Source organism: Ceratosolen solmsi, unplaced genomic scaffold (assembly GCF_000503995.2).
Source record: "Ceratosolen solmsi marchali unplaced genomic scaffold, CerSol_1.0 scaffold2, whole genome shotgun sequence".
In the NCBI taxonomy this organism is placed as follows: Eukaryota; Metazoa; Arthropoda; class Insecta; order Hymenoptera; family Agaonidae; genus Ceratosolen; species Ceratosolen solmsi.
The window spans coordinates 6,177,731-6,200,507 of record NW_011948422.1 but is presented as its reverse complement, the minus strand read 5'-3'; the positions used below and the strand labels follow the sequence as shown (position 1 = coordinate 6,200,507).

At 23.8% G+C, this 22,777-nt stretch overlaps 3 protein-coding genes across 4 annotated transcripts; 1 reads left to right on the top strand and 2 right to left on the bottom strand.

Annotated features, from left to right (window-relative positions):
* Positions 1-1,492: 1,492 nt before the first annotated feature.
* On the bottom strand, positions 1,493-4,239 carry LOC105361916 (chitinase domain-containing protein 1). Its single transcript, XM_011499225.1, has 7 exons — positions 4,015-4,239; positions 3,695-3,844; positions 3,262-3,436; positions 3,059-3,168; positions 2,672-2,826; positions 2,261-2,593; positions 1,493-2,169 (listed from the first exon to the last, which is right to left on the bottom strand). Exons 1-7 carry the CDS (start codon positions 4,123-4,125, stop codon positions 2,031-2,033), a joined length of 1,173 nt encoding a protein of 390 aa, XP_011497527.1. The 5' UTR covers positions 4,126-4,239; the 3' UTR covers positions 1,493-2,030.
* A 4,846-nt stretch (positions 4,240-9,085) lies between these two features.
* ChLD3 (Chitin and LDLR binding deacetylase 3) lies at positions 9,086-19,856 on the top strand. 2 transcript variants are annotated; one of them, XM_011499222.1, is made up of 10 exons: positions 9,086-9,246; positions 14,978-15,112; positions 17,075-17,179; positions 17,257-17,400; positions 17,991-18,173; positions 18,424-18,562; positions 18,620-18,741; positions 18,804-19,033; positions 19,164-19,334; positions 19,478-19,856. In XM_011499222.1, the coding sequence occupies exons 1-10, from the start codon at positions 9,195-9,197 to the stop codon at positions 19,754-19,756; spliced, it is 1,560 nt and encodes a 519-aa protein (XP_011497524.1). In that variant the 5' UTR covers positions 9,086-9,194; the 3' UTR covers positions 19,757-19,856. The 2 variants fall into 2 exon arrangements, with proteins under 2 accessions (XP_011497524.1, XP_011497525.1); XM_011499223.1 differs by lacking the exon at positions 19,164-19,334.
* Positions 19,857-20,165: 309 nt separating this feature from the next.
* On the bottom strand, positions 20,166-20,675 carry LSm7 (U6 snRNA-associated Sm-like protein LSm7). Its single transcript, XM_011499221.1, is given in 2 exon segments — positions 20,166-20,412; positions 20,483-20,675. Coding segments are annotated over 2 exon segments (333 nt in total). The 3' UTR covers positions 20,166-20,272.
* Positions 20,676-22,777: the final 2,102 nt, after the last annotated feature.

Below are 22,777 nucleotides of genomic sequence, written 5' to 3'. Positions count from 1 at the left end.
TTTAAATGAATACCTTATTATTTTTATATCATAATCCTTTACTCGCATTATATATTTTAGCATTTGCCGTTAATCGTTGCTTTATAATTTTTCAAATTATCAGATTATTTTTATAAACAGCATAATCGATTAAATGAATAATGCAACAATGATACGTCAATATCCTTGAATTTAATTTTGTGTTTCGTCTGAAGATTCTGAGCGACAGATAATCAAGGAATAGTATGCAATATATTAATATTTCTTCTCTATTGCTATCGCGTTTAATTAATACATATTTTTATAATTTTATATAATTTTTACTTATTATTAACTTGTTTAATGATTAAGCTTTAATATTCTAATATTTCTAATTAATTAATATTTATAAACGGTTATAAAAGAATGTAAGAATGAATATAAAATGAACGTGGATAAAATAAAAAATATTAAAATAATGTAACTTGTGTTTATGTGAATAAAGCAATATTCCGAAGTAATAAATATAGTAGAAAATTCACATAAACGTTTCAACGAATGAGACATTTATTACTCGATAAACACGCAATTCTTATACGTGGACCGTATCGCTTCACATTAAAGCCAAATTCGGACGTTTCGAAGATATATGTAAGGATGACTATAAAATAATAAGTGAAACACATTTGAATTTACGTTAAACTTAAAACTCAACATAAATTCCCATGTTAAATTAATAAACACCAATTGATAGGTGAAAAAAGTAAATTTATTGTTACATAAAATTTATCTACAATATGTACAATCACTTGTTTTCAGATTTTATAAAAAATATCAAAATTTAATAATGTAAGAATTAGATATAAACAAATTTTTAAAATTCAGAAAATCATTTGAGACAAACATGTACCATTAATAGAAGAGTTTATACGTATAATATCGTCAGTCAAGTGGTGTGACTTATATAAATAATTATTAATAAGAGGTGCATACTTTGTGTATATTTCTATTAACAATCAACGAAATTTTAAAAATAATCATATTAAATTAACAGTTAATAAATATAAAAGTAAACAAAAATAAATATTGATATTGTACTTACAATAGTTATCAATTAAACATAATATGAGAGATAACATCTATGCATCAATTTATATTATAGATGAAAATTGAATTATCAAGATGATTTTTTTTTATTTCAACTAATGCAATATATGCATTTCTTAACTAAAAGATAGTAATACAAATTGTTATATCACAAATTCTAAAATTTTATTAAATAATAGATGGACGTTTAAGTATATATAATAATTTTTATATATTATGTAAAGGTAGAATTTATTGTGTGGATCGTGCAAAAATATTTATTAGAGAGAAAGACGCATAAGTGTAGCGAAAATAATATATGGTTGTCCACATATTCTTTAGTAAGTGTGCTGTATAAGATATTTATATATGCACGATTATTTATTTATTTTATTTCTTCTTCTTCTTCTTCTTCTTATTATTATTATTATTATTATTATTATTATTATTATTATAATTATTGATTATGGATGCATCATGTACTTTGTGTTTCAAATTTGTATGTACTCTATTTTTATATCTATACTTGTATAAGTGAATAAAGTTTTTTTTTCATTTCACTTAATGTTTCGCTTAGATATGAAATACAAGTATCAATTATATTTTTTTTGGATTTTTCTTCTATTCACTCAAATATTTTGTTTTAAATTTCTCGCTTCGATACCGTCCATTTTGACGATAGTTTCTGACGTAGCATCATCGTCCTGACGCATTTGTACTTGATTTATACATTTATGGAAACTTATTAAATAATAAACATATGTCTTTGTTAGTATAGTGAAAAATTGTGCATTGATTATTACAATATACTAGTATAAATAGTTTACGAATGGTAGATAAAAGTTCCTCATTTGATGTTTAAATTTGTACACTAGTAAAATTACTATTACGGTGTAATCTCAATTAAATGCTAGATATATAAAATATCGTGATGATGTATGAAATCACAACATTAGTAATTATCTGATTTAATTATAATTTTTAAATTATAATAAATCAAAGAAGTATTTCAATCCTTGTCCAAGCTCCCAAACTGATATACCAATCTTCAATTCAGTGGCAAGATCTAATCTGGACATTATTGAATACAGAGTCGGAAAGAAAACATAGCCACCTTCATTGTGTCTGAAATGACGCAAGGAATATTTAATTTTATTTGCTTATAATTCTTTAGAGCTTGTATATATTTTAGGCTTAAATATGCAATTTTTCTTACTTGACTTCAAAGAAATGTTCGTTACTTTTATCATCCCACTGAATTTTTCCTTTGAAATTTTCAAGAAGCTTCAAATATTGTGAATTTATAATGGCACCACCTCCAGTAGAAGTGTAATGATAACCATAGAAATTCAAACCCATTAATATTTGAGCTCTTTTTATATCTTTAGAGTCTGGAACAAGATTTTCAACGCAAGTTTTTATCCAATCAATAGGAGCATTAGGGCCAGGATTTTGAACACTTGAATAATCATAAGTCATAAGGGAAAAATATCTTATGTGTGGTGCAAGTAAATCAAAAGCTTTTTTTGGAAAAAGTTCCTTATCCATTCTATAAAATAAAATGAATTTAGATATTATTTGTGAAATCAATGAGAATTAAAAAGCTTTTTCAATAATTTTAATATACCCTTTTTGAGGTGGAACAGCTAATATTATATCCAAGTCTTTTATTCTCAATCCATCTGCTATCGTATTAATTAAAGATATAATTAACTTCTTCTTTATGCCAGAAAATATAAACTGATTCCATATTTCTAAAACATATCCGTCAAACTGGTAAGCCTAAAATATTTTAAAAATTTGACTAATGACCTAGTTAATAATGACCCTGTTTTATTAAGAGAAAAACAAGGTATTTCAAACTTTAATTCTATATTTAATAAATATACATAAAAATACTATTCGTTTTGGTAACTATTCAAGGTTTTGATGACATTTAAATGGTAAAAAAATCAATAACTTTATTTGTGTTTGTTGAATTAGAGTCAAATATTAAATAATATATATTATTTACCTGGGCAAGATCACATAATGCTTTAATTAGTTTATCCCTCTTTTTAATATTACTGTAAAGCTCAATAATATCATCGCTAGACCATCCTTCAAAAAGAATTCTTGGTACAACTGCAAAATAACATTAAACACAATCAAATTAAGTGAAATCTAAATTAGAAATCATTTTAAGTATAGATATATTATTTTTAAAAGATGCTTTACTCTTAACCGTATGATTTTCATTATCTGCTGCTTTCATATCATGTAGCCATTGCTTTTGAATGTCATGCGTAGAGATTTTTAATAAATCTTGGCTCTTTATTGTAAACCAAACTGGAGAGACCATATCGAATTTTCCATGAAATTTATTTGCATTTTCATACCCCTCCGAATTCCACTATTTATTGAAAAATAATATTAAAAATTAATTTTTTTATATATTAAACAAATACTATTATTTGAAATATTTTATTAACGACTTTTTTCAATAATTACATTATTTACAATATTCTTTTATTAATATATTATACAATTTGATAAGATATTAATTTGTGATCCATTGGAATAATTTATATAAATCAATAATAAATGAAGGTAATAATATAAACTTAAATAATCAAGGTCAGAATCTTAACAAACAAGAAATAACAATTACCGGTGTAATGTATCCAAGAACATCGCCAGCTGTAAAACGTCTACTTTTTGTATCTTTACTGTGTAAACCAGCTTCGCGTAAAATATCTTTAACTTTAATGTCTCTTTTAACTAAAGATCTTTGATAAGCATCCTTATCAACAGGTCCAGACTAGAAAACAAAATTTTATTTTAAGTACAGAAGCAACCTAAATCTTCCTACAATCTAACCTACAATTGAAAGAAGTTTACTATATGACATTAATTCTGAATAGCATGAGATTAAATAATATTTAAGTAGTTTTTAAAATGTTATGATATCGTGATCTTTTATAAATTCACCTTTTTAACTTTTTCCTGCTTTTTAGATTTTTTTCCTTGTTCAGGTGCCAAAGTTCCATTGCTGACACTAACAATCAGGAATAACGTACTTACTAAAAAGAAAATATTCATATTTTTGCTTTTAATATTATTCAATATATAAACTTTTTACAAACTTCTATTTTAATGATTATTGTTTATCTTTGCCATTCGTCAAGCTAATACTAATATTCGGCAGTCATACGCCTGCGCATTTTCTGATAATTTTTAGAAAGAAAAATATTTGTGAAAAATAAACTAATAATCATAATTCGTCCTTAAAAATTTATATATTAATAAATTAATTCGATATTTAGTCATCAGACTTTACATATTCATAAAAGGTTAAAAGTGATTATATCTTGAGATATTAAAATAAAAGGTCTTTGCAATTTGATTCTAAATAACAATTGATAAATTTGAATAATTTTTTCCTGACATTCATCGTTGTGTCAAGTAGTACATTATCATTGCATGACATATACACATCGCATTGAATAATTTATTGAATAATGTCAATGATGTATTAAAAATTTCCAACAAAAATGATATTGCATCTACGGATTACTGGTAAACAATGTTGCCACGTAAAAATTATAATTAAAATATTCTATAATTTAAAGAATGTTGATGTATAAGGATACTCTGCTTATTTTAGGTTCATTTAAAACAAAAATTGTATAAATCAATCATTTATAGCAATAATTTATTTTATCAAAAATGGGAATAATTTCAGGACTACAATTAAATAGGTTTGCATAAATTATTTCTATTGTTTTCTTTATTATTTTTATTATTATTAATTAAACGATAAATTTACACTAAGATAACTTCTGATACTATGATAAAAAAATGTACATTCAATATATTAATTATTTTAGGATGAAATAATTAATCTTCAAAAAATAATAGCAAACAATTGATTACGCTAAGAGATTATTTATTGTACAAAATAATCGAATAAAATTATTAAAATAGATACCTTATAAAAAGAGCAAAGCACTTTAGTTTTTGAAAAATTCAATTTTGTTGCTTAAAGCGTATCTTAATCTTTGAATATAATCGACGGTTATTTGTAACAAAAAACAGAATGTTTAATATTAATTATTAACTGAAACTGACAAATATCTTTCGAGTCAGAAGTACCGATACTTCAAACTTTTATTAGTTTATTCTCTAAATTAAATTTTAGTTTCTATCAGATTTACAAAATTGAATTTTCTAGATAATTATACATTAATTTTTAATTGTAATTTAGGTTTCTGAGTAATTGAAAAAAATTTAATAATAATGATAATAATAATAATAATAATAACAATAATAATAATAATAATAATAATAATAATAATAATAATAATAATAATAATAATAATAATAATGATAATGATAATAATAGTTTCGAATACTTTTAAAATGCTTAAAAATGAATATTTTAAATATATTGCATTTGGAGAATTGCACCTAAAAAGCTCAATTATAAAACATAATTAAATTAAAAAATCCAAATGGTTTAATAAATCGATTGATTTTATATTTTAAGCCCTTCTTACGCCAAAAAATATATTTCTCTGATTCAGTAAAAATAATAAAAGTTATATAACTATGTATAAAAAGCGTATTTCACATATCGAAATTTCAATAATATTAGTATTGATAGATTAGCGATAAAATCAAAAGGAACAGAAGACGCGTAACTTTCGCTAAAACTATTACATGAATATGCCTTAAGAATACGAGGACATCACGTCTGCCTGTGTGAATGCATATTCGAGGCAGGAGGTCTGTGAATACTTTTCAAATAATTACATGAATTTTTATTGTAATCCGTTGGTGATGGACGTTTCACTCAGATATACTATCGCATTGTATTAGAATGGCTCGAATGAATGATTGTTATTTATTCAATTACATTAGAAATTTATTCTACAATTCTCTTCAATAGATATCCAACTTATTTCATAGAATAATTTACTGAAAAATTATTCAACGAATATCATGTGTCTGTTTGCAATTAATTTCAATTCAAAATACGATTTTCTCTTTAATCATAATAATAAAAATATATAATAAAAACAAAAATTGATTTCAATATTCCATTGTTATTAAAATTAATTGTTTCAATCCAAGTGGTTTATATGTACCATTAAAAACTACGTGAACACATAATATTTATAATTGTTTATTCTATGACGGCTATTTAAAAAATTGGAATATTAATTATAGGGCAATAGGTCTGGTTTATTCGTAGGCTTTTAAATAAATTCGAGTAAATCAACTTTAATCTAATGCTATAAAAATTCCCATTATATTATTTATATATCGATATATTTTATTCTTAAATATTAATGTAATGTTAAGGATGTAATTTCATAAAATATGATCTTTAAAATAAAAGTTAGAAATATACCCATTAATTAGTCGTATTAATATCACTTGAAAATATTTGGTTCATATATGGATATTTTATAAATACTAATTATAATAAATAGTATTATTTTTATTGTCCGATAAATAATTGTCCGAGCCATTAATTGTAGTTATTTTTTCTTTAATATTTACAATGAATTTTAACCGAAAGTTTTTATGATTCTATAGTCAACTTAATCTTAATATTTAATATAAATTTAAATATGCAATTAATGTTTTCAAGGTATCATTTTAAATTTTGGCTAAACATAATATTCGGCATATGCTTTTAAGATGTTTAGAAATAAGATATTATATTCCCTTATAAATGTGATGCCAAATTCATGGAAATTTAATTACTACAATAATAGTATTTTTCTAGTGAACTTTCGTTGGCAATTAAATAATTTCTTATTCAATTCAGAATAGAATATTGATTGCTTATATTCTATCATAATACTGAAATTTAAAGTAAATTAATTATGATTTGAACATATTTTATTCAATGCTTTTGTATTTAAATTTAATATTCGTTAAAATTAATAGCATATGAATAGTATATTAGTAGTGTATCAATAGTCATATACGTATATATAAAGAGTAAAATAATTACGGAATTCTAAATCATTGTAAAATTAAAAAAATATATATATAATTAATGCTTTAAATAGTTATAATATAATGGTCAAATAAATGTAATAATAATTATTTATTATACAATTTATACATGATTTGAGGATAAAAATGTGACCACATAATATTTTAATAATTTAATCGTATTAAAGTACGAATATATATAATTTTTGCTCGAATAAAATTTTTATATATTATTAATGTATATTAATATTCTCATAATATATTCATAAACGTTACTCTTACAAAATATCAGTGAAAAATTGAATGAACAGATTTCGAAAATTAATAAGTAATTTTTCCAAGTTAATATATTAAATATTTTTATTATTCCAAAAAATCTTTTAGCGGCATAATATAATCTATAATACTTGACGATATATAATATCTATATTAAATATGTAAATTGTCTTTACATGATAAACATAATTGAAATTATAAGTGATTAATTGTAGCGCATTTATTATTTTGGTTTATCATATGAACATTAACTATAGTTTATATTATATTCTCTACATTTTTTGTTGAATAATGCATTTAATACATTTAAATTAAAATGAACTTTTTATAAATCAATAGAATTTTATTGCTATTAACGTTTATAATTACACATAATATACATTTATTTCATTCAAATATTTATTTCTTTAAATTTCATATATTTATTTATAAACTACATAAATATTTATTCTTTTAAGAATTTGAGTTTTATATTTATATATCTTTCTAAATAATCCATAAATATTAAAAAAATATATATTATTGAAATGAAAATAAATCTTAAATATATTAAAACCAAGAAAGGAATTTTTTTGTAATTTTTTTTTTTGTTTTTTATAATTTTGAAAGAAGTTTTCAGATGGATAATTTTTCAAATAAAGAAATAATTTTTGCTTAGAATACAATTTTAAATTATTCCATTTTTAAATATTTTTAAATAAGTTTTATAAAAAATTTATATTTTATTCGTTATTGTTACTATTGCTATTGATACTATTAATAATTTATTATTGCTATTATTTAGGATTATGACATATTTTTAATAATACATTTTATATTATAAAATCATTGTGTTTCTTAATTTGTAATGATGAAATGTAATTGAGATGATAAAACTTAATTATTTGAGTTAAATTCTCAGTAGTGATGTATTCTTATTTTACGTAATATAAAAATAAATAAAATGTGATTTCAAATATAAAATTAAGTAAATAATTGTTTTAAGTAATCAATCGTTGAAATGAAAATCCTGTTAATCCTTTTGTTTACGATCGAGTCATAGTACTTAAAAATTGAATTTTAAAACTTTGCTACCTTTAAGTTCATAACTATTCACTATTCTATGTTATATATTGTATTTAATTGTAATTTAAATTTAATATTGACAACATTATTATTTTAATATGTTTCTTTAAGATTACATTTTCATTTTCGTCGAGGTGTCGTAAGTTGAAAAATGAATAAGTATGCTGTTTACCAAAGTTGGATTATTTGTATTATCCGTTTGTAGATTAAGCAAAGGTAAAAACGGATTAATACGTGGTTTTTGCGTTAAGATGGACAATAGTTAACAATAAAAGTTGGTTGGGCTTGTTATTTAGAAATCGACTTATCAGTCGGACAAAGTTAGATAATTCATCATTGGGAATAGTTTTTGTAGAGAAACTTATCGAAAATGCGTATAAGGAGACGATTACATCTCGCCCGATTGCGTCTACCAAGATTGTAAATGCGTTCACATAAGCCATCGTGACGTCGACGCTGGAGGTATAAATTTCCGGACTTGTTTGGCGGGCCGTGGAGAGGGAGGAAAATCGTCCCGCATCCATCAACCACTGAGCTTTCGTAAAGGTAAATTTTTGCGACTTTTATGGTAGAAAGATGGCCCGCGAGCTGGGACGGCACAGCCTCGCTAATCCTCGTCCCCGTCGCGTAAAAGACTTGTTTATCGGTGGGGGACGACGGTTTGAAAGTGCGAGCCCGCGTGTGAAAAGGCTCCTCTCCGCCACGAACTTTCCTTCTCGTACGTGCGCGCACTTCCGATCGCACCTTCGACGTCGCTCGATAATTCCGCAGACGTTTTCTCAACGAGCAGTTGTACGCGGCTGCGATATCGGCACGCCATGTCGCGCTCCTTGTTACTCGTCCTTGTCGTCCTGTGCGCTCAGAGTCTCGGTGAGAGACTCTTTTTTCATTTGATTTTTTTTTTATTGGTGTTTAATATAACTTGTCGTTCAAGTGCATATGCGCGCGCGCGCGCGCGTGTGTGTGTGTGCGCGTGTGTGTGCAATTAACGGACTGCAAGAGACTTCAGAAAGCTTAATGTTATGAGGAAGGCTTGTTGATTATCAATTTATCTATATTATCAATCGCTTGTAGCCCCCTTGATTCAAGAAATACGAATTAAACGACTAATACTTCATAGTATTTCTTGATAAAATCTCATTTATTGCTTTATAAATCTATATGTTTATATTTGAATTTTTTTTTTTTTAATTATTTTTTATATTCAATTATGTATAATTTAATTATAAATATAATCGGCAGATTGTTCTCAACTTCATTTTTTAATTGCTGTTATATATATATATCATACAATAATTAATGTATAGTCAATAAATATATAGATAATAATAGTTATTATTTGATAATCAATTAATATATGGACATTAATTTAAAACGTTGTTTGTTGAATTTGGTATAAATTTGATATGTAAAAATATTTAATAGCTGTGTTTAGGAAGTCACGACTATAACACGAATTAAATTTTATTTAACAAGTATATTCATACTTTATAAGTGGAATAAGCACAGTTTTAAAGTTACGATAAAATTACACGAGAGTGCATTTTCATTTCAATAATAATAAAAATAATTAAGACAATATAGCAAATAAAATTATTCAAAGAATGATTTGCTAATAAAATAAATGTTTCTCACGGAAACGATGGAAATATATAATAATGTAGCATAATATAAAAAAGCCATATCAATTCTAAAATAATATACATAGAGTATAAAGAACAAGTAAATATATTTAAAAAATTATTTCTTTTTCTTATAAAAATATTAAAATTGTTATCTTTGAATGCATTACGAAAAAGTTTCCCTTCGGCATTTAAGAGTTTGCAATTACGTTTTGAACATTCCCAATTCGTACTTTGTTTTACAACAGTTTTTTTACTCAAATACCATAATGACAAAATATTTTAGGAATTTATAATATAGAGATGAAATCTTTTTAAATGAGACGGAGTATGCTTACTTGTCAATATTAAAATTTCGAACGAATATTTTCATTAATTTCAATTAATTATTAATACATATTTAGTAATAGAACTACCATAAAATCCTTTATATATATATTTATATATATAAATAGATTTATATATATATATATCTATATAATATATATATATATATATATATATTTATTATTATATATATATATATATAATAAATAAATATATATAATATAAATTATATATATAATATAAATAAATTTAGATATATATATATATATATATATATATATATATATAAAACAATTATATACAAGTAAGTTACAAATTAGTAAACGCTATTATAGACTATAAAAGATATTATAGAATATAAAGGTGACATATTCTAAAAAAATTAATACATACAAACATATTTTTTTTTTTTACAGATATTTCATAATATTTGAATTAATTTTAATAATATGTAATATTTTTAATTATTATTATACAATTACTATACAATTATAATTATTTATAGTGTAATATTTATAGCAATATAAATATGATAAATAATTTAAAAATTTTTAAATTAATTTTTGATATCTTATCAGTAGTGGTAGCATTCAATTAATATTAATTACATAATTTAATAATAGTATCGAAATAAATTATAAAAAGAATTAATTTATATTTAAACTAGTTATTATTATATTATATTGACAAAAATGCATTTTTCAAGTAAATATATTATTAATGCCTGTTCATAAATTATCGAGTGTTATTTAGGTTCGATTACTAAAGAATCTATAATATACAGTTATATTTTTTAAATATTTTAGCATATTAAATTCGTATTTTCATTTTCATTTTCATTTCGTATAATCCAATGAAATTAAAGAGCTTTTAATTTTATTTTTTTCATTTTATATATACACATTGTATGCACTGTATGTGGATAAAATTTTCATTTGTTTAATGGATAGTAATAATAACAACGTCAAATAAAATTATTAAACTAATGTATGATTTGAAATTGCAATGTATGCCTTTAGATTATCATTGTCCTTTATATTTAAAAACACTCAAAACAATGTTCAAGAACTCGTGAAATTTAAAGTTTTGATTAATCTTTTCAAAATAAGTTTAACAAGCCTTGACCCACTGAGCAAGTTCGAGGTCAATGCTTCGCAGATAGAAAGTAGACAAGTCTTGTTTTCAAATGAGAATTATTCTTTTTTTCTTTTTTTTTTTGTAATGATGCATAAAAAATAAAATAGGTATAATCTATGGATCATATTCAAGAAGTGTAAAATTGGCTGAAACGCTTGTAAAAACAAAATGAAAGTATTTTTAACTCTGAAAATTATATTGAAATCACAGAATAAATGAAATGATAAAAAGTGAGTTATTTATTTTTATTTATTTATTTTAAATTAAATATTTATCGTTCAATAATTATGTTATTCTTTATATATAAAATTTTTAATTTTCATTTAGTAATCTAAATGTATAAAATTTCTCATTTATTCCTTTACAGATGCATAATTGTTATTGGAATAATAGTTTTAAGTTTTTAAAATAATGTTCAATTTATTCTTCAAAAGTGCAGTACAATGAAAAAAAAAAGAAGAATGTTTTCAAACTAAAAAAGAAATTTTATTTTTGACTCAAGTATTTACAACGCGTGATTTCTCAATGTCTACTTTGATTATTATTAAATCCTTTCGAGAGATCTATAAAGTCATAAATTTCTCACGAAAGTATTTTTCATTAGTTGTTGCATCGGCCGATACGTCAGAATTAGCAATGGGACACAAACTCGTTCGATGCAATTACCGGAAGTGAAATTTTCTTCTCGTTGGCCTCGCGCTACCAGAAAAGTTGTATAAAAAGTTGCATGTGGATAACGCCTGTATAAATAAGAGTACGTTATATATAAATTAAGGAAGAGAATTATTATTATTACTACGTTGCCGGTATAAAGTTAGAGTTGTAGTTAAATAATTTTTATTCATTATTCAGCATATTTTCCATTAATTTTATTCGTATTAGAAAAGCAGTTATCAAAAAGAATTTAGAAAATCTTGCTTTGTTCTCTTACTACTTAATAAATATTTTTTTCCTACCAAAATTATCTTTTCATAATACTTTCTTCCGTGTAATATTATAACGTCCCTTCTCAAAGCTTATAATTTATACGAACGATAATAGCTTATCGAGTAATGTAAACTGTAAATTATGTTTATTCAAGATTTAAATTAAATAAATAAAGTGAGATTAAATTATTATGTACACGGATAATTCATATTATTTTATTAATACATGGATTATTAATACAAGCATAAATAATGAAAATATAATATTTTAAAGATGCAGATATACAGGGTCCTTTTACATGTAATGCTTTTCTTTAAAAATATTATCTAATTAGGTTTCAAAGTTTCATTTCATTATTCTGAAGGTGTTTAATGAATTTTTGAAGCCCATCTGTTAAAATAATTATTGTATCTATTTATTATCACCTGATGAGCGAATTAAAATAGCTATGCTGTGTATGACGTGTTTTGATTGTCAATTTTCAATTGTATTCATTAATTTCTTTTTTTCTAGTTGAAATTAAGTATTGATTAATTTTTAGTGTAATTTCTGTTGCTTAGTTAAATAATACTCATTATTTATTATTAAAATAAACAAAAAAAAAAAAAAAAAAAAAGATACATTCAACACTTGAATATACTAATAATTCTACTTCACATGATATTACATAATGAAAGAAATATAATCGCAGAAAGATTATTAATATTATGTCACAATTAATAAAGAAGTAACCAACCAACATTTTGTATTCTGATGATCTATATAGATTTTAATTAGTTATTCATTTACATAATATCACGCATGATATAATTAAAGGAATGTTGTGCAAACACAAGAACTTATGAAATTCATTAATTACAAATAAATAAGTCAAACACAAATAATTTTATATACTTTAAATTAAATATTTTTTTTTTTTTTTAATAATAAAATTATAAATAAATACATTTATTTGAGATTGTGTATTAAAATTTTATTTTATTTTTTTAAGAAAAACAAAAAGAATTACTGTGAATCTATAATATTATTCCTGAGTACTTGAGAAAGGAGATTTGACGTTAGATTAAAAAATAATCATTTTATTACTTTTTTATTCAATGGTATGCATAGATAATATTTATTGATAAATAATATAGAATAAAACTATACTACAACATAAATGTACAAAACATAGTTGATTAATTTTTGTTAATTTATAATTTGAATTTTATAAATTTTGTTACAATTCCATATTTAAATAAATTTAATATTTGTATGGTTGAAAAGTTTTAGAAAAGAAATTATTCGTGTAGAAAAATGAATAAAATTTAAGGTATAATCTTGCGTTCATATTTATTTTAAAAATATGATAGATTTAGTTAATTGATACGAATGAAATAAACATTGTATTATATTAAATTTTCAAAAATGTTGATCTTATATAATGATAATTTACTATTCTAATTATTAATTCAACAATCCTGCTTCTATTGAATTTGTAAATAATTCAATAAATGTTTGTGACGTATAGGTTAAATATTTAATAACTAACATTTAAAGCCTCAACATAATTTACACTGAAATTGAAATTCATTTGTTTAAACTTAATGCAAAATCGAAGCTATATTACTGGGAAAATATGTTTTTGGATAATCTTACAACATTAAGTAACCGATATCTCTGTATCTGTATATTTATAGATGAAATATTACATGGAATGATTGATTATTTAATTTTATAAGAGATGGAAATTTATTGCATAAGTTGTCGACTTTTACTTACTATAAGTAAATGGATAAGAATATATATCATCAATAATTCAACAAATTTTTAACAATAATTTATTACTATTAAAATATTTAGCCTTCATAGAGTTACCGATTTATAATAATAAATTATTAATTGCTTTTATGCACAAGTCGTGAATTTTTCAATAATAAATATAACAAATATGAATATATATATATATATATATATATATATATATACAAAATTTCTACGAGTTATTTTTATTTATTGGAATATTTCAACTAAAATCATCTTTAATTTTTAATTCATATATTATTCATGAGAATCCTAATTAAATTGTCCCTATTGATAATTTATTTGAATTTATACTCTGATTGCTCTTCCTTAATTATTCCTTAACCCTTGTTTGTCTCTGTTTATTAATCTCACGCCACTCCTTAAAATAATGCTATTTGATTGGTTGGTCATTATTTATTATTATTCATTTGCCATTTTGTAAATGTAACTTTATTTTAAAAATTAAATTATTTTTTTATCGTATTTCATTTGTTACTATTAAAGAAACAAGAAATTTTAAAAAAATTTTTTTTTTTTTTTTTTTTTTTTTTTTTATAAAAGCATGCAATTTTGTGCATTACAAAATAAAATAACAAAATATTTAATGAATAATCATCGATTCAAAGAGTAATGTTATTCGAAATATTTTTGAATAGATGCTCATGCAGCAATCTGCTCCATTAACAATGTCTAGGTTAAAATAATCGATAATTTATGGTTTTTATATACAAACATGCCATTGATTGTCTAACGGCCTTCCCAATAAGGAATGAGTAATGTAATAATGAGTGACTGTATTTCAGCAAGTAAGGTCAGTTCAAAGGAATTGACGGACCAGCCGCCATGTCTCGATGACAACAAATTCTATAGGAATCCGAAAATGCAGCCTCACGTCCTATGGTCACCAGGGGAATGCGCAAAGTATTACCTTTGCCTCGGTAAGTGATTGCGCATTAATACATACCAATACTCATTGGAGCAACTACTTTCAGCCTAAAAATGATTTAATTAGTAGATTCTATAGATTGGGTACTCGAGCACATATGATTTTATAATCTTTATTATGTTTGTTTTTTTTCTTTCGTTCATTAAGTGATTTTTAAATTCAACTATAAAATCATTGCAAGTCTTTAAAAAGAAGTATAATTAATATGAGTAAAAAAAATGTATGGAGAGCATTGTGGGAAAGCATTTGTTTTTATATAACACGCATGATATGTAATTTAATTTTATTGTTTTACTCTGGCGTAATAATAACTTCCCAACATTAACTATATAAAGAGTCGGAAATTTCTATTATAATCTTCTATTATTACTTCCGACATCATTATTACTGTTTTAATTTATGATCTTAGATTTATAGGTATTCATATTCAATTTTAATTAGAAATTAAATTATCATAATGGAATATTTAGAACTAAACATTAAAAATGTACTGATTGTAATCTACGCTACTGTATTTTCTACAATCTAGAAATCAATTGTGATTCACATTGTAATTAGAAAAGTCGTTGAAACATAATTAAACAATTGTGTAATGTACATTTTTTAATTATCCTGATTTAAATATATTTTATATATATATATATATATATATATATATATATATGATCTGTTTTGCATTATGTTAAGCGAGTAATAAAATCTTTTACATTAATTCATTAAAGACTAGTTCTTTTATGATATAATTTTGTTACAAAACAAATGAAACATAATAACGCAACGACTTGAGAACAATTATACCTACAATTCTGTTTGAACAAAAAGTTTAATAAATAAAAATATTTAATAATTGTTTTAAAAATAATATAACTATTTTAGAATAAATTATAACTTCTATAAAGTATTTGTTAATCAAAAGAGCACTGTTTTATTTGTGTAAAGATAATAATAGCTCATACAAAATATTTCTAAATTTTTAAACTTCAATAATTTGATATTCAATTATTTTTCTTATTTTAATTAAATCTTATTTCCATTAAAAGACTCGTTCGATACTTTGTCAAAATGTTCTTTAGATATGTATGTGCCACATTTATAGTGTAATGCAAATGAATTAGAAATTTTAATAATTATTTGTCTGTAAAATGGACGTCGTTAATAAAATTATTATATTAATATAATGATTGAAAAGAAAAGTAAAATGATATTTTTTTCGAAAGATGACCTATTAAATATAATCATAAATATCACATCTTCGGTTCTAGAATATTGAGAAAGTCTTTGAAAAATGCAAGACATTCGGTAGATTTAGAGTGGTTATACAACTTCTAAGAGGCAATTTTCTCACATACACATATATATATATATATACTTGTACTTGCGAAACGACAATTTTTATTTATATTGATACAAAACTACTAAAGTATTTCTTGTAACGAATGCCATTAGTTTAAATCCAATTTCGTAGTTGCTCGATATTAATTATAAATATTTTAGTTTTTAATGATTTCATATTATCCATTTTTTAATTACATTTCTTCGAATTTATGTAAGTTGTCAAGCATTAAGAGTGATTGTATTCTTTTTCTATTCATAAAATAAGTAGTATTGATCATTAAGGAGTATGTGATTTATAAGCATTATTTAATAAATAAATGCTGTAAAGTATTAATGAAAACGGTATAATTTATATAATGAAAGTAGATATCGTTAAATATCTTTTCAACTGGACTTATTATTAAAAAGAAATTTTGTCGAAACATAGTTAAAATAATGAAAGATATCACTCTATTTAACAGAGTATTTATCTTATATCCCAAATAAAGAAAAACATCATTGTACAATATACGTATTACTTTATTTTAAATTTAATCCTTAAAATCAATACAAAATAATCTTAAAAAGATAAAATAATTCGATAGCATGATAATAGTCCATCCTTTTTTTCGTCCTGCAGATGACGAGGTTTTTGAATTCAAATGCTCCAACGGCCTACTCTTCGACGTCATCAGGCAAATTTGCGATTTTAAGGCCAACGTTGACAATTGTGACATAATTATTGGTAAGCATGTATTATTAATTATAAACTGCCAAAGTCATTATCGCCAATTTGTTTAAAGTTTGAGATACTTATTTCAGAGGCGGAGCCATCGAAACCTTTGCTTGAAAATGGAAATTGTAAGGAAGGAAGTTTAGCCTGCAGCGATGGCAATTGCCTTTCCTCGCATTATTTCTGTGACGGAAATGCTGATTGTTCAGATAGCTCCGATGAGGCATGGTGTGGTAACGTTTCATATTTATACAATATTTTGTTTTACTTTTCCTAATTCAAAGTTTATCCTTTATGTGTTTATTTGTTCATTAGTAGAATTATCATAGTCTTCGTGAACATGCTCTCTTATACTATTCATAGTTTAAACAAGAATCACTTCTAGACAGAAAACTTCTAAAACGTCACAATAAACAATTGATTATTAAAATATTAGAGACGATATGACAATACTTTATAACATAATTTTTCAAGAGCGATTTTGCACATATGTAATTTGCTTTTCATGCTAATTTTCTGATTCAATCTTATGATTTAAAGCATTGATTTTTTATTTACTATTTTGCAATTAAGATATTCGGGAAAAAGAATGTTTAAACCGATATGATCGGTTATCGATAATATCCAAAATGCTTTTAAATTAGTTATATTCAAATAAGAAGATAATTAATCCGACATGTATTATAAACTTCTTATTTATTCGATGAATTTGCTACCATTATTTCTTCTTACTAGCAAACATTAAAATAAAAATATCATTGAAGTTTGGAAAAAAATTTTCTGCAAGTTTTTATAAATAAATCATTGAATTGATTTGTTAAAGATTCGCAAAATGATGTAAACGCTGCGTTACCCTGCGACAAGAATCAGTGCCAACTTCCACAATGTTGGTGTTCTACCGATGGCACCGAAATTCCAGGAAATCTTTCTTCTCCTGTAATACCTCAGATGATAATGGTGACGTTCGAAGATGCCATCAATTCTGAAAATTTTGAATTATTTACCAGTAAATAAATAATATGCAATTGTTATATTAACACTCTGACATTTGATCGTTCATATTAATTTTCTAAATATTATCCAAAGTATATTAACAAAGCATGTGATATTACTCTAACTTGTTTTCAACTTTAATATCTAAGTTAGATTTTATCGTTGGGTAAATTTATCAAATTTAATTGTTTTATAGGATACTTTTCAGATTATAAAACTAAATTCGATAATTTCAAATTTTAATGTAACACCAATTCTTTTAGAATTATTTAACGAGGAAAGGAAAAATCCAAATGGTTGTCCTATTCGAGCAACTTTTTTTGTTAGTCATGAGCATACGAATTACAGAGACGTCCAGCATCTTTGGAATCTTGGTCATGAAATTGCGATACATTCTGTAACGTAAGCTAATTGATTTCAGTTTGTAGATAAATTGTTACATTGACATAATATTTTTAGTCATCGAGAACCTCAAGATTGGTGGATGCAAAATGCAACAATCGAGGATTGGTTTGATGAAATGGTTGGTGAAGCAAATATTATTAACCGATTTGCCGGAATCAGAATGCAAGATATTAAAGGTATATTGTTTAGATAAGTAAATAACATATAATAATTGCAATAAAATGCATAATATGTATAGGTATGAGAGTTCCCTTTCTTGGCATTGGTTGGAATCGTCAGTTCCTTATGATGTCAGAGTTTGGCTTTGTATATGATTCCAGTATTATAGCTCCGGTATCAAATCCTCCAATTTGGCCATATACTCTTGATTATAAGGCTCCTCATGGTTGTACAGCAACTGGTCAAATGTGTCCTACGAGATCCTATCAAGGAGTCTGGGAAATTCCTATTAATCCACTTCTTGTATCGGTAAATTCAATCTATTTTAATTACATATATATATATATATATATATATACACACAAATTTGTAAAAAGTTATAACAAATAAAAAATAATTAATACTATTCGTTCTTTTTCCAACAAAAAAATTTTAAAAGGATCAAAATTGCCAAACATTAGAAACTTGTCCATTAAATCTTACTGATGAAGAAATTCATGGAGCGTTAATGAATAACTTTAAAGTGCATTATTCGAGTAACAGAGCTCCATTGGGATTACATTTCCAATCCTCGTGGATTAAAACCCCTTCTAATTTCCTAGCACTCTCTGTAAGTTCTTGTTTATCAAATTATTGAACAAAAATTATGCAATTACGCATTAGTAAATATATGTATACACGCATAAATATTAAAATTACTACTTAACAGAAACTTCATGCTTTTTTAACAATATTTATAAAATTATTTTCCAGAAATTCATTGATGACGTTCTTCGTTTAACAGATGTGTACCTCATTTCAAATCAGGATGTACTTGAATGGATGAGAAATCCAACATCTCTCGATACTCTTCGTTCATTTAAACCTTGGCATTGTTTTAATAAGAAACTTGATTCTCATGAAATAGCATGTGACTTACCAAATACATGTAAATTACCAAGCAAAATACTTAAAACGCATAGGTATTTGGAAACTTGTTTTGATTGTCCAAAGCAGTACCCTTGGTTACGCAATGAATTTGGGCACGACTAAGCCATTTTAGTTTATGAAATTACTTTACACATTATATAATTTTTAGAAATTACTGCGCTTACAGTTATAATGTTAAGTCGACTGAGTACCTTACATAGACATAGAGTAAATTTTACATTTTATATATATTGTATAAATTTTATAACATACCTATGCATATAAATAAACATACAAATATGTGTATGCATATTTGAATTGATGAAATGATTATTAGATGAAAAAAATTATATTATTAAGACTACAAAAATTTGTTCATTTTCTATGAAAACTTTTAGTTCACTGTGAATTTAAAATATAAACTTAAAGATTAATAATTATAAATAAACAACTACAATATTTTAAATATAAATCCATTTACTTACTCTTAAATACTATTTTTCTTACATAAAATTATGTACATTTATTTTGTTACTTATTTTGTTAATTCATAATGAATAAAGACATTAAAAAAAAATAGCGACAATTGTAAATGATGTCAAAGATTACAATAAAAAATATAAATTGTTTCATCCACGATCAACCATCTTGTTGAACAAATGGATTTGGAATGGATTCCATACCATCTACTGGACAAATGAGTACAACTGAAGTTCCTCGACAAACAACGAGACCTAATAATCTAGTATCTTGTATTAATTTATATGGATCATCAGGATCTGTTAAAAATATTCGATAATTATTTTTTAATAATAATGTAAATAAAAATAATAATATTTTAATACTAACCTCGAAGGTATTCGGTTGTATTATCTAACACAAGATTAAGTAAGGGATCGTATCCTTTCAAGATTCCTGATGCTTCTCTACCGCCAGCAAATTTTACTCTGATATTTTTTTCCAAATACTTCGATAAATCCAAAATACTTTCTTTCCTTTTCTTTTCCTTCTGATCATTTTGAGAATTTTGCTATTTCGTCATGAAAACATAAAGATTAATTTAAAATTTTGAAATTAAAAACAAAAACACATAATAGGTTAATTTTTTAATCATGAATCTACCTGAGGCTTCCCTGTCTGAAATATAAAACAAAATATTTCTTAAGTCTCATTACTTCATTTCAAGATATTTATAATTAGAGATTTTCTATACTTACAGACATTTTTTCAATTAAAAGTTTTAATTAACAAAAATAAAATGTAAATACAATTAAACACAAGTATTTCACACGTACACTTGCGCAAATGCGCTCCTGTATCTAACCTAAATCCACAACAAAACTACAGCATTCGAAAAACACCGGCTTATTAAATGTGGTTGAAATTTAATTCTGTAATTGTATGCTTGTATTAATAAAAATTAATGATAATTTTACATTAGCATTTTATATCAAAACATTATTTAATGACAAAATAATACGAATTATTTGTATAATATTGAATAGAGAATCGCCAACGTTTGTTCGTAGAGTTATAATATAATAACAGTCATATATTTACGAAATAGAATATAAAAAAATATAAATTTGATCGATAAATTTACTTTAAATATAAAATAATGATTTTATAATCTTTTTAACAATATTACTGTTATTACAAATTACATGAAATAGTATTTAGATCTCATATTTAAAAAATAGATTCTAATGAATGCATTAATACATGCTGAAGTTGAAAAAATCAATACGATAATATTTATAGTATAAAGTAAAATATAAAATAAAGATCAGAATTGTTATAACAAACGTTGTACAAATACATATTGTCATGATAATTTTTGCAAAGCACTTTATACGCTTTGCATATCTTAATGTAATTTTCTTAATAGAGAATGATATTTTATTAAGCTAAGTATAAAATCTTCCTTATTTTTTTCTTCTATTATTACGTTTGAAAATAATTTTTTTCAATCAATTACAATGCAGATAAGTAAATAGCCAATCTTTGAAGATGTTTTATTTTCCCATACTTGTAAGATTTAATATGTTCTAAAAAAATTTTCAATTTTAGAAAGAATGTTAACAAAAGGACTTTTAATTTTAAGAAAATGTGTCGTTCGACTTCATAATTAATCATAAAAAAAATAATTTTTGATAAAAGCTTTTATTTACTTGTGTATAAAAAAATACATGCTAGTACACGAAGACGTGCGTAGTACCATGAATCTTGAATTCTGCATCTCTTAACAATTCTACTTGAGTCGTGTTATTTATTTATAACGTCTGGATTTAAGGCTCGTTGTTCATAAATAACTTCACATTGTCATGACTTTTATTGCGGAATCGAGAATATTTTGTCTAATATATATTATTGTGCGCATATTACATCGTGTAATGATTAAACGAAGATTTATTTGATTATAAATTATGTTTATCTGTTATTGAACGATTTTAAAATTTTTTGGAACGTCTAGTTTTATGCTATTTACTATTTTTACTCCTTGAATGCAAATATTTAGCTAGAATTACATTTATTATATCAAATATAATTTATCATGATAATGAAGATGAAGTTGTACTTAAGATTAAAAAAATGTTTTTCATCGAAACTAATTTTTTGTCCTTTTATATAATGTAATTATAATTATATAACATAAATCGTTTAAATTTCAAAATGTCATAATTAAATAATAAATAGTTTATTCAAGAATTATCACTCATTTCGGTAATATAACGAAATTGATTCACTAGTCACTTTAAAATAAATATAAAACAACGTATCGATTAGAAATTTTTCCATTTAAAAAGTGTGCATCACACAATATATGAGTATTAAGTGAACAAGAGCCTTAAATTAACGATCGACTTGAATTACAACATAGATTAATTAATGTTAGTAGTGTTTATATATATATATATATATATATATATATATATATATATATATATATATATAGGCTTAACATTTTTCTTTTTCATTTTTTTTTTATTTTTTTTTACGGACGATATTTTAGTTCGCACATATATCGAACGTTTTGATCTTGTGTATTTGTTTACATGAAAATTACGAATCAGCTATAATTGTAGACACTAGATGCACTTATTTTTTATCTAAAAATTTATTATGTTTACATATTTATATATT

Excerpts from the sequence above, each read along its gene's own strand:
- ChLD3 (XM_011499222.1), top strand. The coding sequence starts at position 9,195 with ATGTCGCGCTCCTTGTTACTCGTCCTTGTCGTCCTGTGCGCTCAGAGT. Across the intron at positions 17,401-17,990 it reads CTCCGATGAGGCATGGTGTG|ATTCGCAAAATGATGTAAAC; the intron begins GTAACGTTTCAT and ends GATTTGTTAAAG. Across the intron at positions 19,335-19,477 it reads CTAATTTCCTAGCACTCTCT|AAATTCATTGATGACGTTCT; the intron begins GTAAGTTCTTGT and ends ATTATTTTCCAG.
- LOC105361916 (XM_011499225.1), bottom strand. The coding sequence starts at position 4,125 with ATGAATATTTTCTTTTTAGTAAGTACGTTATTCCTGATTGTTAGTGTC. Across the intron at positions 3,845-4,014 it reads AGCAGGAAAAAGTTAAAAAG|TCTGGACCTGTTGATAAGGA; the intron begins GTGAATTTATAA and ends TTTGTTTTCTAG. Across the intron at positions 3,169-3,261 it reads TGAAAATCATACGGTTAAGA|TTGTACCAAGAATTCTTTTT; the intron begins GTAAAGCATCTT and ends GTTATTTTGCAG.